Here is a 14,730-nt window from a genome sequence, read left to right as displayed (position 1 = left end):
GAAACTGTTCCCCCTCGTAAAAGGATTGAGAACGAGAGGGCGTAGATTTAAGCTGATTTGCAAACGAAGCAGATGTGATGTGAGAAAAACATTTTCTCATTCAGTGAGTGATTGGGGTCTGGAATGCGTTGCCTGGAAGTGTGGTGGAGGCAGATTCAATCAAGGCATTCAAGAGGTCATTGTTTCTATTCAAATAATCATCCAATGTGCAGGGGTAGGGGAATGGCTAAGCCACAATGCCTGTTTGGAGAGCGGTGGAGACAGAATGGGCCAATTTTTAAAAAATTCATTCGTGGGACATGGGCGTCGCTGGCTGGCCAGCATTTATTGCCCATCCCTAGTTGACCTTGTTCAGAGGGCAGTTGACAATAAACCACATTGCTGTGGCTCTGGAGTCACATATAGGCCAGACCAGGTAAGGACAGTAGATTTCCTTCCCTAAAGGGCATTAGTGAATCAGATGGGTTTTTCCGACAATCGACAATGGTTCCAGGATCATCAGTAGATTCTTAATTCCAGATATTTTTTGTTGAATTCAAATTCCACCGTCTGACGTGGCGGGATTCGAACCTGGGTCCCCAGAACATGGGCCGAGTTTCTGGATTAATAGTCTAGCAATAATACCACTAGGCCATCACCTCTCCCATTATGGCCCCCTTCTACATCTTAACAATACTGAGATGGTTATTTTACTGGTGGCTGGGCTGAAAGAGGGGCAGAGTTGGAAGGAGGTGGTCTTTCTGGGGATCTGATGTATGATACTTAGTTTGGAGTTGATAAATCACCTCTCGTGTCAACAATCTGGATCAACCTGAGCCGAATGCCAGAAAGAGGAGTGCATCCATGCTATAAAGTTGGAAGCCAGGGCTGAAGATAGCAATGACTGTATTCCCAATGTTTAAAGAAAAGAAGGAAAGTCTTGCATTTATATAGCGTCTTTTGTGTACCTTCCTCCCGCTACCGAGTGTCTTGAGTGACTGTACAGCCAATGAAGGGGAGCCAATGTTGTAATGTAGGAAATAGGGCAGCCAATATGCGCACAACAAGTTCCCACAGACCGTCATGTGATATTAAGCCAATAGTAGTTTGTCTTTGTGACGTTAATTGAGGGATAAATATTGACCAGAATACCAGGGATAATTCCCCTGCTGTCCATTGAAATAGGGATCTTTTATATTCACCTGAGCAGGCAAATGTGGCCTCACTGTAACATCTCACCCGAAAGATGGTGCCTCTGACAGTGCGGCAATCGCTCAGTACTGCGCTGGAGCGTCAGCCTTGATTTTTGGGCCCATCTCCTGAGGTGGAAACTCAAACCCAACAACCTTGTGACTCTGTGGCGAGAGTGCTACCCACTGAGCCACGACTGACGCACAACTGGAGGCGATGGTGGCTCAGCCAAAGCTAAATGTTGGTCAAATGATCTGACAATATAGCCGCAGTGGAGAGGGCTGGAGAGATGGTGGAAAGGGGGAGTTGGGTGTCTTCAATATACATATCGAAGTTGACCCCATGGGGCGAATTTTCCCGTCCCACCCGCCACGGAAATCGACGCGGGAAAGGTCCATGGATCTCGGGCGTGATTTTCCAGATTCAGGGCGAGCGCTGCAGTAAAATCCCATCCCCGCCCCCGCCATATCTTCGAAGGATGAAGTTAGTTGCAATGTTGTCTTTTTATTCAGAATATAGCTTCTAACAACCTTTCCCAGCACGTGGAAAATCATAGAATCCTATCATAGAATCCCTATTGTACAGAAGGAGGCCATTCGGCCCATCGAGTCTGTACTGACCACAATCCCACCCAGGCTCTATTCCCCTAACCCTCATTTACCCTGCAAATCCCCCTGACACTTAGCATGACAAATCAACCTAACCCGCACATCTTTGGAGTGTGGGAGGAAAGCAGAGCACCCGGAGGAAACCCACGCAGACACGGGGAGAATATGCAAAGTTCACACAAAGAATGACCTGAGGCCGGAATTGAATCTGGATCCCTGGTGCTGTGAGGCGGCAGCGCTAACAACTGTGCTGCCGTGCCGCCCAAATGCTTGGCCAATACAGGTCCATGGGGGAGATTCTCCTATTCCGACCCGCCAATTTTTTTGGCAGGTTCGGTCAGGAGTTACGCGTGTACGGCGATTCTTGGGATGCGAATGCACATGCACAGAGGCCCGGAACCGTCAGACTCCGGTGTGAATAGTCGCCCCACCCCCCCGAGCTTTTAATGATATTTACGATTGTGACCTCTGCAATGCACAGAGTGTGGGAGATTCGAGTCTGAAGGTGCGCTGAAAAAACAATCATGAGTTACACCATTTTTCCCGCGAATTCAGCACTTAGAACTTTTTTGGGAGAATCGCCCCTGTATGTTTAAAAAGAACATGGTTAATGTATAGGCATTTGCAGGAAAAAGTCAAGATGTATATGCTACAATTCTATATGCGTCAACAATGCCATCTTCAGTGTCTCATTGCAATGTTTCATTTCATACGCTTGGCAGTTGGAAGACTTGTTACTGGGGCAGTAAATAACCCCTCTTGATGCTCATGACTCCAATTTATTTGACACGGTGTCAAAGATCTCGCTCTAAAGGAGGGCAGAAATGTTGCAGGTCCTCATTGATAACTAAAATATGCCTTTCATTGTCTGGCTGATCTGCTGAATAATTCCTTGTGCCTTTAGTTGCCTCGAGCACTGCTTCCCTGAAATCCCAGTACGGCTAATGCACTTGGAATGCCGATGATACAACAGCTATTACGATCACACGGGGAGAGTATAACCTTGAGGTTACTCGTTGTAACTCGGCCCCCGAGACTCATTTGCCCGGAGTTTCCACTTGTTCTTTTCGACACAATTCAAGTTTTAAAGTGAAAGTTTCTTATTAGTCACAAGTAGGCTTGCATTAACACTTGCAATGAAGTTACTGTGAAAATCTCCTAGTCGTCACACTCCGGCGCCTGTTCGGGTACACTGAGGGAGAATTTAGCATGGCCAGCGCACCTAACCAGCACGTCTTTCAGACTGTGGGAGGAAACCGGAGCACCCGGAGGAAACCCACGCAGACTCCGCACAGGCAGTGACCCAAGACGGGAATCGAACCCGGCTCCCTGGCACTGTGAGGCAGCAGTGCTAACCACTGTGCCGCCCCAATTCCCTCGAAATCAACCGAACCGGTGCAAAAGATTGTGGAATTATGTGTGCAGGTTACCTCTGGCGCAAATGGGGTATCTGCAGACAACCTCTGGAGCATGCTTAAACAGCTTGTACTGGAAGCAACGCTGCCTAGGCGACATTCCACATCCCCAGATCAATTTAATCACCAGTTAGGAGTGTGATGAAATACTTGGAAGAGTCCAGCAACACTCCAGAAGCTCAACACTATCCAGGGCAAAGCAGCCCACTTGTTTGGCAACCTATCTTATCGAATCACAGAATATCCCTACAGTGCAGAAGGAGGCCATTCGGCCCATCGAGCCTGCACCAAGAGCAATCTCACCCAGTCCCTATCCCAGTAACCACATGTATTTACTCTTCTAGTCCCCCTGATTCTAAGGGGCAATTCTGCATTGCCAATCAACCTAACCTGCACATCTTTGGACTGTGGGAGGAAACCGGAGCACCCGGAGGAAACTCACGCAGACACGGGGAGCATGTGCAAACTCTCCACAGACAGTGACCCAAGGCTGGAATTGAACCCGGGTCCCTGGCACTGAGGCAGCAGTGCTAACCACTGTGCCATAAACCACCTTAAGCATTTACCCCCTCCACCACCAAAGCTCAGTGGCAGCATTGCACAGTCGCACAACGACAACTTGCCATGTTGCCGTCGAGAACACCTTCCAAACCCACAGTCTCCACCATCCAGAAGGACAAGGGCAGCTGACGCATGGAAACACCACCATCACCACCTCTCCATGTCACACACCATCCCGACTTGGAAATACATCGGACATTCCTCCACTGTCGCTGGGTCCAAAATCCTGCAACTCCCTCCCTATCAGCACTGTGGGTGTACCTACACCTCAGGGGCTGCAGTGCTTCCAGAAGTCAGCCCGCCACTACCTTCTCAAGGATGGGCAATAAAGGCTGGCCTAGCCAGTAACACCCATATTCATGAAAAAATAATCACCATGGCGAGTTTCTGCTAAATTTGCAAACCTTGGTGAAGGTTTTCAAAATTTAGCTTTTCTGAGGTCACAAGCCCAAAGATATGCAGGTTAGGTGGATAGGCCATGCTAAGAAATGCCCCTTAGTATCCCAAGATATGCAGGCTAGCTGGGTTAGCCATGGGAAATGTGTGAGTTTACGGGGATAAGGCGGGGGAGAGGGCCTGGGTAAGGTACTCTGTCAAAGAGCCGGTGCAGACTCGATGGGCAGAGTGGCCTCCTTCTGCACTGTCGGGATCCTATGATCAGTAGGCATGTTTTAAAACCATTTGGTTACAATTTTTCTTTAAATTTACGAAGGGACTGACTACGTCAATATAGCTCGCAATCGGTCCTGTGCATTCTTCTCAAGTAATTCTCAGTAGTTTAAGATTGAGTTTTTCACAGGTGGTGCATTGACGTTGGGAGCAAGGATCGGCTGTTGTGTTTTGTGAGAAACCTATTTTCAGTTCTTGAAGTAAAACTGCATCAAATTACCCCACTTAAACACATTAGAATATCTTTCAAAGCAGCAGTGTGTTTTTCAAAAGAAGAATTAAATTCTAAAGCTCGATTTGCCTGGCTCACAGTGAGTTGTATATTCAGTGACATGTACAAGAGTTGGGGCAGAAACTTAAATGAAAAGGAAAGACTTCTGAGAAGTAGTGCAGTTTTTGCCCCGGTCGCTGATTATGTCTGCTGTGGAAACTCTACCCCAGGTTGAGTAGTTGGTGTGATTGGCAATTAATGGTAGGGTTTCCAAATTCAATTGTATTTGGCAGAGTAGTTAGCACTGCTGCCTCACAGCACCGGGGACCTGGGTTCGATTCCCGGCTTGGGTCACTGTCTGTGTGGAGTTTGCACCTTCTCCCCATGTCTGCGTGGGTTTCCTCCAGTTTGCTCCCACAGTCTGAAAGACGTGGTCACCCTATTATAGAAAGGATATTATTAAACTAGAATGAGTGCAGAAAAGATTTACTAGGATGCTACCGGGACTTGATGGATTGAGTCATAAGGAGAGGCTGAATGGACTTGGACTTTTTTCTCTGGAGCGTAGGAGGTTGAGGGGTAATCTTATAGACGTCTATAAAATAATGAGGGGCACAGTTCAGCTAGATAGTCAATATCTTTTCCCAAAGGTAGGGGAGTCTAAAACTAGAGGGCATAGGTTTAAGGTGAGAAGGGAGAGATACAAAAGTGTCCAGAGGGGCAATTCTTTCACACAGAGGGCAGTGAGTGTCTGGAACAAGCTGCCAGAGGTAGTAGTAGAGGCGGGTACAATTTTGTCTTTTAAAAAGCATTTAGACAGTTACATGGGGTAAGATGGGTGTAGAGGGATATGGGCCAAATGCGGGCAATTGGGATTAGCTTAGCGGTTTAAAAAAAAAGGGCAGCATGGACAAGTTGGGCCGAAGGGTCTGTTTCCATGCTGTAAACCTCTATGATTCTATGACTCTACGTGCTGGTTAGCATTGGCCTTGCTAAATTCTCTCTCCGTATACCCGAACAGGCGCCAGCGTGTGGCGACTCGGGGATTTTCAAAGTAACTTCATTGCAGTGTTAATGTAAGACGACTTGTGACAATAATAAATAAACTTAAACACTTTGATTAAATCCCAAGCTTACAGTGGATTTGACTTGTACCTGACCTCTTTTTGTTTCATTCTTTTCGGCACCTTTCGGTAATTTATTTCTACTCAAAAAGGCCAATTCGAATTAATCATCAGGCCCACGTGAGGCCCAAGCCAGATCCAAGCTGACCAGATGAGAAACTGCATCCCATCTAGGGCTCGATCAAATAAAATCCAAGCTGACTGGATGAGGCACTGCACCTCCTCCCAGGCTTGATCTGATGCTCCATCTTGGCCGAAAGGTCCAGAAGACTTTGAAAAATTGCATCAGGTAAAGCCTCGGTTTAATCTTTGGATAAAAGCAAATTACTGCGGATGCAGCTGGAATCTGAAAGCAAAAGAGAAAGTGCTGGAAAATCTCAGCGGGTCTGGCAGCATCTGTAAGGAGAGAAAAGAGCTGATGTCCAGATGACCCTTTGACAAAGCTGTCACCTGGACTCGAAACGTCAGCTCTTCTCTTTCCTTACAGATGCTGCCAGACCTGCTGAGATTTTCCAGCATTTCCTCTTTTGGTCTCTGTTTAACCTCATGGGCTACCCTGATCTTTTACTCAAGCTGAGAGATCAACCTGTCTGATTATTAACTCTCCTTTGCCAGGTACGTATACCTGACCTCTTCCGGATTACAAAGCGATCGGAATGAAACGTGTTGCTTTCTGATAACCTCTGCCCCACCAATGGCATTGGCCAATTTAATGTAACTTTCTGCTTTAGGATTAAACCTGGAGGGGGGAAGAATGCCCACAAAACGCTGGCCTAAACGTTTCCATTACACGGGGCGTGTCATTTCTGGACTCGACTACTCCCAACATTTCCCAGATTCTCGTCCTTCGTAAAGCTCATAGAATCCCACAGTGCAGAGTCTGCACCGAGCACAATCCCACCCAGGGCCCATCCCCACAACCCCATGTATTTACCCTAGCTAGTTCCCCGAAGGGGCAATTTAGCATGGCCAATCCATCTAACCTGCACATCATGTGGAAGGAAACTGGAGCACCCGAAGGAAACCCACGCAGACACGGTGAGAATGTGCAGAGTCCGCACAGACAATGACCCAAGCTGGGAATCGAACCCGGGTCCCTGGCGTTGTGAGGCAGCAGTGCTAACCACTGTGCCACCGTGTCGCCCTTATCCAAATTATCTGCTGCCCGTTTCCTAACTTGCATCATGTCTCACTGACCTACGTTGGCTCCCAGTCTCCCCTCACCCCCAAGCATATCAAACTCGAAGCAATTCACACTCTAGTTTAATTCCCTTGCGTCCTTCTGCAATCCTCTATGCCCACACTCCTGTGCTTTGTGTTTCTAAGATCCCAGCTTCTTGTGTAATACCCGTCCCTTCATTCCGTCGTTGGCTTGGGTCTCTCACATTCTAGGGTCTGGAATTCCCTCTGTGAACACTGCCTCTCTCTGGGCAGGATTTTCCCCAGCCCTGCCGGGAGCGTCTGGTCCTGCCGAAAGCCAATGGGCGAAACCTTACCGTCCAGACGCTCCCACTGCCGCCAAGACGGAGAATTTGGTGACCAGCCAAATCTCCATTCACCGCAGCGGGATGGGAAAATCCCGCTGCTGTGGACGGTCGGAAAATTCAGGTCAGTGACTTTTGGCTGCCTTGTGGCAGGTCCCGCCATGGAGATGCCCAAAAAGCCCGGCCTCTGTCTTACAAAACCTTCCTTTCACTTCAGTTTTTAATAAAAAACTTGGTCTCCTCTCCTAATGTCTCCTTATCTGTCTCGATGCTAGATTATTTTCCTGATCTTGTTTATATGGTATTCCTGAGTGTTACGACGCAGCGGTTAATCTCCTTTACCTCACTTTGTAATCTGTTAGAAATGTTGGGAAGGTGTTAACTGTTCTTCATAAACGTTTAGAGGTTCACTAGCATAAAAACCTGAGACTTGCTTTAAGTGTAGAATTAACAAGTTATTTACTTTGATTTTTGATTTGATTTGATCTATTATTGTCACATGTATTAGTATATAGTGAAAAGTATTGTTTCTTGCGTGCTATACAGACAAAGCATACCGTTCATAGAGAAGGAAACAAGAGAGTGCAGAAGGTAGTGTTACAGTCATAGCTAGGGTGTAGAGAAAGATCAACTTAATGCAAGGTAAGTCCATTCAAAAGTTTGACGGCAGCAGGGAAGAAGCTGTTCTTGAGTCGATTGGTACGTGACCTCAAACTTTTGTATCTTTTTCCCGATGGAAGAAGGTGGAAGAGAGAATGTCCAGAGTGCGTGGGGTCCTTAATTATGCTGGCTGCTTTGCCGAGGCAGTGGGAAGTGTAGACAGAGTCAATGGATGGGGAAGCTGGTTTGCATGATGGATTGGGCTACATTCACGACCTTTTGTAGTTCCTTGCGGTCTTGGGCAGAGCAGGAGCCATACCATGTTGTGATGCAACGAGAAAGAATGCTTTCTATGGTGCATCTGTAAACGTTAGTGAGAATCGTAGCTGACATGCCAAAATTCCTTAGTCTTCTGAGAAAGTAGAGGAGCTGGTGGGCTTTCTTAACTATAGTGTCGGATTGGGGGGGGCTAATGGTTTAACTAACCGGGAACTTTACCTAAACAGTAACATAGCTATTAAAGTAAGGTTCGATTGGATCGCTGTTCAAATAAATACAAGGATCATTCATTCCAAAAAATAATAATATTAACTTAGTCACTCTCAAAAAATACAGGTTTGTGTCTTTGGAAAAACCTTTGGAGTTCTTTTGTCGATCTCGCTGTCAGTAAACTCTCTCTGATTTGGTACCCTTCTGGTAGATAGGTGGAGAGTTCCCTTAAAAGATATTTTTAGCTGGTAGAGAGCTGCTCTTGCCCTCTCTACGTGTTGAGAGGTGGCAACTTTTCAGTTCCACTCAACTGAGCTAACTAACTAACTGAACTAAAAACTGAAGGCAGGCAGTTGAGTTTCTATTTTTATATTCCTGATGACCTATGCATTTTCCTATACCAGGATTGGTCTGATGGTGTCAACAACAGCAAATTCAAATTTGTTAGGGTCCTGATTGCTGAGTGTCTTCCTTAAACTGATGGGCTATTAAAATGCAAAAGCCTACAAAGCCTGTTACCATGGCAACTCTGATGCTTTGTCCCAGTTATAATTGTTGCAGTCTGTGTACTCTGTATACCTGCATTTTAAACATTCAAGCACTGAAAACCAGCTTTTAAAGGGAAAACTTTAAAAACCAGCTTTTAAAGGGACCACACTTCATAAGCTCAACTTCACAACACTTGGGGCGTTTTTGTATGTTAACGGTACTATACGTATGCATGGTGATGAACAACTCTGCTCCACACCCTGAACAACTCTGCTCCACACCTTGAACTATCAATCAGGCTACCATGGGAGATTGTACACTGTCAGTCAATGATTTTATGTTTGTTCCTTTCTGCAGAACCAACAGTCCTGCCAGCTTCCCCGAAGTCCAGGCTGGTTTGCAAACACCGTTGTTTCATCCGACTCCCATTCACCCGAAGGCTCAGCCCGGACCTGAAGTCCGCATTTACGATCCCAACACGGGGAAGCTCATCCGGAAAGATGCTCAGGGAAACAGGCAATCCATGTGTATCCAACCTCCAGCTCCCCCGGTTACGTTATCCGTTCACGGAGAACAGTCGTCATTCAGGTAACGTTGCCGGGAAAGAGTTCGAGCATTCTGCTGTGTGCTTTAAGTCAGAAGAGTGACTCGGTGGGCGGCACAGTGGCACAGCGGTTGGCACTGCTGCCTCATAGCGCCAGGGACCCGGTTCGATTCCAGCCTCGGGTGTCTGTCAGTGTGGGATTTGCGCATTCTCCCCGTGTCTGCGTGGGTTTCCTCTGGGTGCTCCGATTTCCTCCCACAGTCCAAAGATGTGCGAGTTAGGTTGATTGGCCATGCTAAATTGCCCCTTAGTGTCGGGGGGATTAGCAACATAAATTCATGAGGTTACTGGGATAGGGCCTGGGTGGAATTGTTGTCGATACAGGCTCGATGGGCTGAATGGCCTCCTTCTGCACTGTAGGGACTCTATGTCTATTTCGAGATTCAGAGAGTTATAAACACGATGTACGTTGTTCATAAGGCATTAGAGGCTGGTTAGGTTCATTGGCCATGCTAAATTCCCCCTTAGTGTCCTAAAATATATAGATTAAGGAAGCTTAGCAGGGTAACTGCGTGGGTTATGGGGGTGGGCCTAGTTAAGATGCTGTACCGGAGAGTCGGTGCAGACTTGATGGACAGAATGGCCTTTTCCTGCGCTGTAGCGATTCCGAGTACAAAATCCATGAATCTGGTTGTAAGAAACAGCTGCCCCTTGAAAATTGTGATTAGAAATGGCAATTCTAGAATAAGGTGGCTGCTTCCCACAGAAACAGTATAACTCGTATCTTCCTGCGACCACCTCTACAAATTAGAAGTGAAGGAGAGAAGGCACACTTTTGGGTGGAAGTTTGTTGTGGGTTATCTCTCGCAGTTTGAAGACCTTGGTCTTGAACAGTGTCCTTCAAAGTGCACTGTTACTAAATTCCATTCCTTAATGACAATCTTGAGACATGTCCGGTAACCTCCAACACCCCAACAAACTGGAATTGACCTAATCACCCACTCCCCTAGATAGGAAGTAGTCTTCTGAGAGCAAGTCTGGGGCTGGGAATGCTGTAACGCAAAGGTGAAAGTTGCAGCTGCATGGTGTGGCAAGATCACTGAGAGTAATTGAAACTGCAAAACTGCATCCTAAATATTTATTTTAAAAAGTTTATTTATTTACTAGAGTCACAAGTAGGCTTACATTAACACTGCAATGAAGTTACTGTGAAAATCCCCACCTCGCCACACTCCGGCACCTGTTCGGATACACTGAGGGAGAATTTATCACGGCCAATGCACCTATCCAGCACGTCTTTCGGACTGTGGGGGGGAAACCGGAGCACCCGGAGGAAACCCATGCAGACACGGTGAGAACGTGCACACTCTGCACGGACAGTGACCCAAGTCAGGAATCGAACCCGGGTCCCTGGCGCTGTGAGGCAGCAATGCTAACCACCGTGCCGCCCCTATATATAAATACACGGGATATACTTTGACTTGAAGAATGATAATAATACACCCAACAATGAGGTTTCTTTTTGTTATGTAAAATACGTGTAAAGCTGTTTTGCTGATATAATGACAAAACCAATATGTGATGTGATTGGTGGATTTGTTACTGAACTGTGTCTAAAATGGAGTTACCAATTAGCAGTCTTACTGTTTCCCAGACATCAGTAAAATTCTGTGCAGTGTTGGATGAATAAACACAAAGCCAAATGTTGAATTTCTGCCTGTTAATGTTGTGTCAAATTCAGCTTTTTTGACATTCATTGAAATTCACGGGGTCATGTTAAAGTGCTTCAGAGCCAATTAGTTATTTATTGAAGGGCAGTTGTTATGTGGGCAATTTAAGCAGTCACTTAGCACCACCGGGGTCCCACAAACAGCAAATGAGGAAAATAATTGGAGTGCCTCAGGACTGTCTGGTCAATGGCTTGAAGCTGACATTGCAATGCCAACAGTTATGATTGTTTTTAAGCAGAACAGAGGCTTTATACATTACAGCAATTGTTTGCAAAGAACAGGAGTGGCACAGTGGTTAGCACTGCTGCCATACAGCGCCAGGGATCCAGGTTCAATTCCGGCCTCGGGTGACTGTTTGTATGGAGTTTGCATGTTCTCCTCATGTCTGCGTGGGTTTTCTCCCACAGTCCAAAGGTGTGCGGATTAGGTTGATTGGCTATGGTAAATTGACCTGAGGGGATTAGCAGGGTAAATATGTGGGGTTACGGGAATAGGGCCTGGGTGGGATTGTGGTCGGTGCAGACTCGATGGGCCGAATGGCCTCCTTCTGCACTGTAGGGATTCTATGTCTGGATTATATTTGCTGCCCATTTCCATAGAGCCCAACAATCCAAGATGGCGCCGGAACGTGGTGATATTTTGCAAGCTGTGCCCTGCATACACTCTATCTTTCACATTCTGCAACCTCTCCTTCTCTATGAACGGTATGCTTTGTCTGTATAGCGTGCAAGAAACAATACTTTTCACTGTATACTAATACATGTGACAATAATAAATCAAATCAAAATCTCATTCTACTGTTTCTATCGAACAAAAATCATTTGTTATTTTGCAGTCACACACCACTCGTGACGCAGCCCTTTCTTGGCCTAGAGCAGTGTGCTTTTAAAGAAAGGAACTTTTGGAGAAAAACTTAGGGCCCTTTGACTCTTGCAGTGCTTTACCCTTCAAAGGTCCATTTCTGTTCAAAGGCCCTTGTCTTATTAATGTGTATGTACTTTGCTTCTGATTTTCTCACGTGCCTTTCTCTTGCTTTACCCCAATTTGAAATATTGCTTATTTTCCTTGTTTTACCGAATGCATTTGATCAAATGCTAACGGACATCTGGACAAATTAGATGGGGAGAAACTGTTCCCAGTGGTGGAGCGGTTGAGAACTGACCTCTCCAACACTGGCACCGATGAACAACAAAATATTCAACGGCCACGCGAGGAAGAATCCTTTTAGGTAGCACGGGGTTGTGGTCTGGAATGAGAGTGTCGCTGAGACGGATCCAGTTCTGCCTTTCAAAAGGGAATTGGATTATTATCTGAAAAGAGCAAATTTTGGGATTACAGGGAAGAGATAGAATGCGGGTCCCAGCTGAGTTACCCTTGCAGAGAATCAGCAGACACCGATGGGCTGAAGGGCCTCCTCCTGTGCTGTAACCAATCCATGCTGTGCATCAGCCATTTAGACTTTGTACAGAAAGTGTTGCACATTAGCTTCACTTTCATTCGACAAAACGTACAACTCCAATTTCCTTTTTATCATTCTGTCTTGTCAGACTTTCAGATCTTTTTCAGTTCCAAGCTGAAAGGGCAGAACATATTAGAAACTGTTTCACAGCATCCCACTGTGCTGAGTGTTCCTTAGCCTGAAACGTACGCTTTATCATTGGTGAGTCACACCACAAATAAGCATAGATTCTAATTGGAAACTGGCAGAGGGATTGCAGCATTCCTGGTCTTTCATCGATCTTCCATGTCGTGATCGATAGACTGTCACTTCAACTTGGGAGAGAAGTAGTTACAGAAGTATGCGTGGACTCCTGTACCTGGCCTCCTGAGCGTTTTGTGGTCCACAAGGTCTCATTATGAATTTTCACCTCAATTCTTTGAATCTTCTTGCAATTTAATGGATCGATGCTGATTGCTAATTGTAAATTAATCATTGCATCAAGGTGGTAAGCATCCACTGAGCATTCATTTGAGCTCCTATTAATAGACGCAGACTGAAACTGCAGTTGTTGGGTTAGGAGCTGTATGCCTGTGATGTGTAACTCTGTAAATAAATAGAAAGGTGCCTCGTGATTGGTTCATTTCTATGCTTCACCAACTGGCTTTCTGGATTAGAACATAATTTGCAGGTGATACCAAGTTGGGTGGGAGGGTGAACTGTGACGAGGATGCAGAGATCCTTCAGAATGATCTGAACAGGTTGGGTGAGTGGGCTGATAGTTGCAGTATAATTTGGATAAATGTGAGGTTATTCACTTTGGAAGCAAAAACAAGAAGGCAGGTTACTGCCTGAATGGCTGTAGATTGGGAGAGGGGAGTGTGCAGTGGGACCTGGGTGTCCTTGTGCACCAGTCACTGAAGGTAAGCATGCAGGTGCAGCAGGCGGTAAAGAAGGCAAATGGTATGTTGGCCTTCATTGCGAGAGGTTTCGAGTATAGGAGCAGGGATGTATTATTGCAACTATACAGGGCCTTGGTGAGGCCACACCTAGAATATTGAGGAAGGATGTTCTCGCTCTCGAGGGAGTGCAGCGAAGGTTTACCAGGCTGATTCCGGGGATGGCAGGACTGATGTATGAGGAAAGATTGACTAGGTTAGGATTGTTTTAGCTGGAGTTCAGAAGAATGAGGGGGGCGGATCTCATAGAGACTTAGAAAATTCTAGAGGTCTAGACAGGATAGATGCAGGGAGGATGTTCCCGACGGTGGGGGAGTCCAGAACCAGGGCCAACAGTCTGAGGATTCAGGATAGATTTAGGACAGAGATGAGGAGGCATTTCTTCACCCAGAGAGTGGTGAGCCTGTGGAATTCATTACCACAAGAAGTAGTTGATGCCAAAACATTGAATGTATTGAAGAGGCGGCTGGAGATAGCACTTGGGGCGAACGGGATCAAAGGTTATGGGGAGAAAGCAGGATTAGGCGATTGAGTTGGATGATCTTAATGAATGGCAGAGCAGGCTCGAAGGGCCAAATGACCTCTTCCTGCTCCTATCTTCTATGTTTCTATAATTTGATTGATCTGATTTGATTTATTGTTAGACGTACTGGGATATAGTGAAAAGTAGTGTTACTTGCACGCTATACAGGCAAAACTTACCGTTCATAAGTACATGGGGAAAAGGATAGGGTTCAGAAAATAGTGCTGCAATTACAGGTAGGGTGAAGAGAAAGACCAGTTTAATACATGGTAGGTCCATTCAAAAGTTTGATGGCAACAGGGAAGAAGTTGTTCTTGAGTCTGTTAGTATGTTATTTTCAGACTTTTTCCTGACGGAAGAAGGTGGAAGAGAGTACGTCTGGAGTGCCTGGAGTTCTTGATTATGCTGGCTGCTTTTAAAATTTAAAATGTATTTATTAGTCACATGTAGGCTTGCATTAACACTGCAATGAAGTTACTGTGGAAATCCCCTAGTGGCCACACTCTGGCACCTGTTTGGGTACACTGAGGGAGAATTTAGCATGGCCCATGCACCTAACCAGCATGTCTTTTGGACTGAGAGGGGAAACCGGAGCACCCGGAGGAAACCGGGGCACCCGGACTCCACACAGACAGTGACCCAAGCCGGGAATCGAACCCAGATCCCTGGTTCTGTGAAGCAGCAGTGCAGCAGAAAGTATAGACGGAGTTAGTGGA

The 14,730-nt window shown here is 46.2% G+C and overlaps 1 protein-coding gene across 1 annotated transcript in view; it reads left to right on the top strand.

The window, feature by feature from the left end:
• Nucleotides 1-14,730, top strand: part of ctdp1 (CTD (carboxy-terminal domain, RNA polymerase II, polypeptide A) phosphatase, subunit 1) — a 334,539-nt gene that overhangs the window by 119,113 nt on the left and 200,696 nt on the right. Inside the window, exon 10 of the mRNA XM_078216841.1 lies at nt 9,178-9,408. Within this exon, the coding sequence (XP_078072967.1) occupies nt 9,178-9,408 (231 nt within the window). The remainder of the gene's footprint in view (nt 1-9,177; nt 9,409-14,730) is intronic.

The sequence above is a fragment of the Mustelus asterias genome, chromosome 7 (genome assembly GCF_964213995.1).
Source record: "Mustelus asterias chromosome 7, sMusAst1.hap1.1, whole genome shotgun sequence".
Lineage (NCBI taxonomy): Eukaryota > Metazoa > Chordata > Chondrichthyes > Carcharhiniformes > Triakidae > Mustelus > Mustelus asterias.
This window is presented reverse-complemented; position numbering and strand designations above follow the sequence as displayed.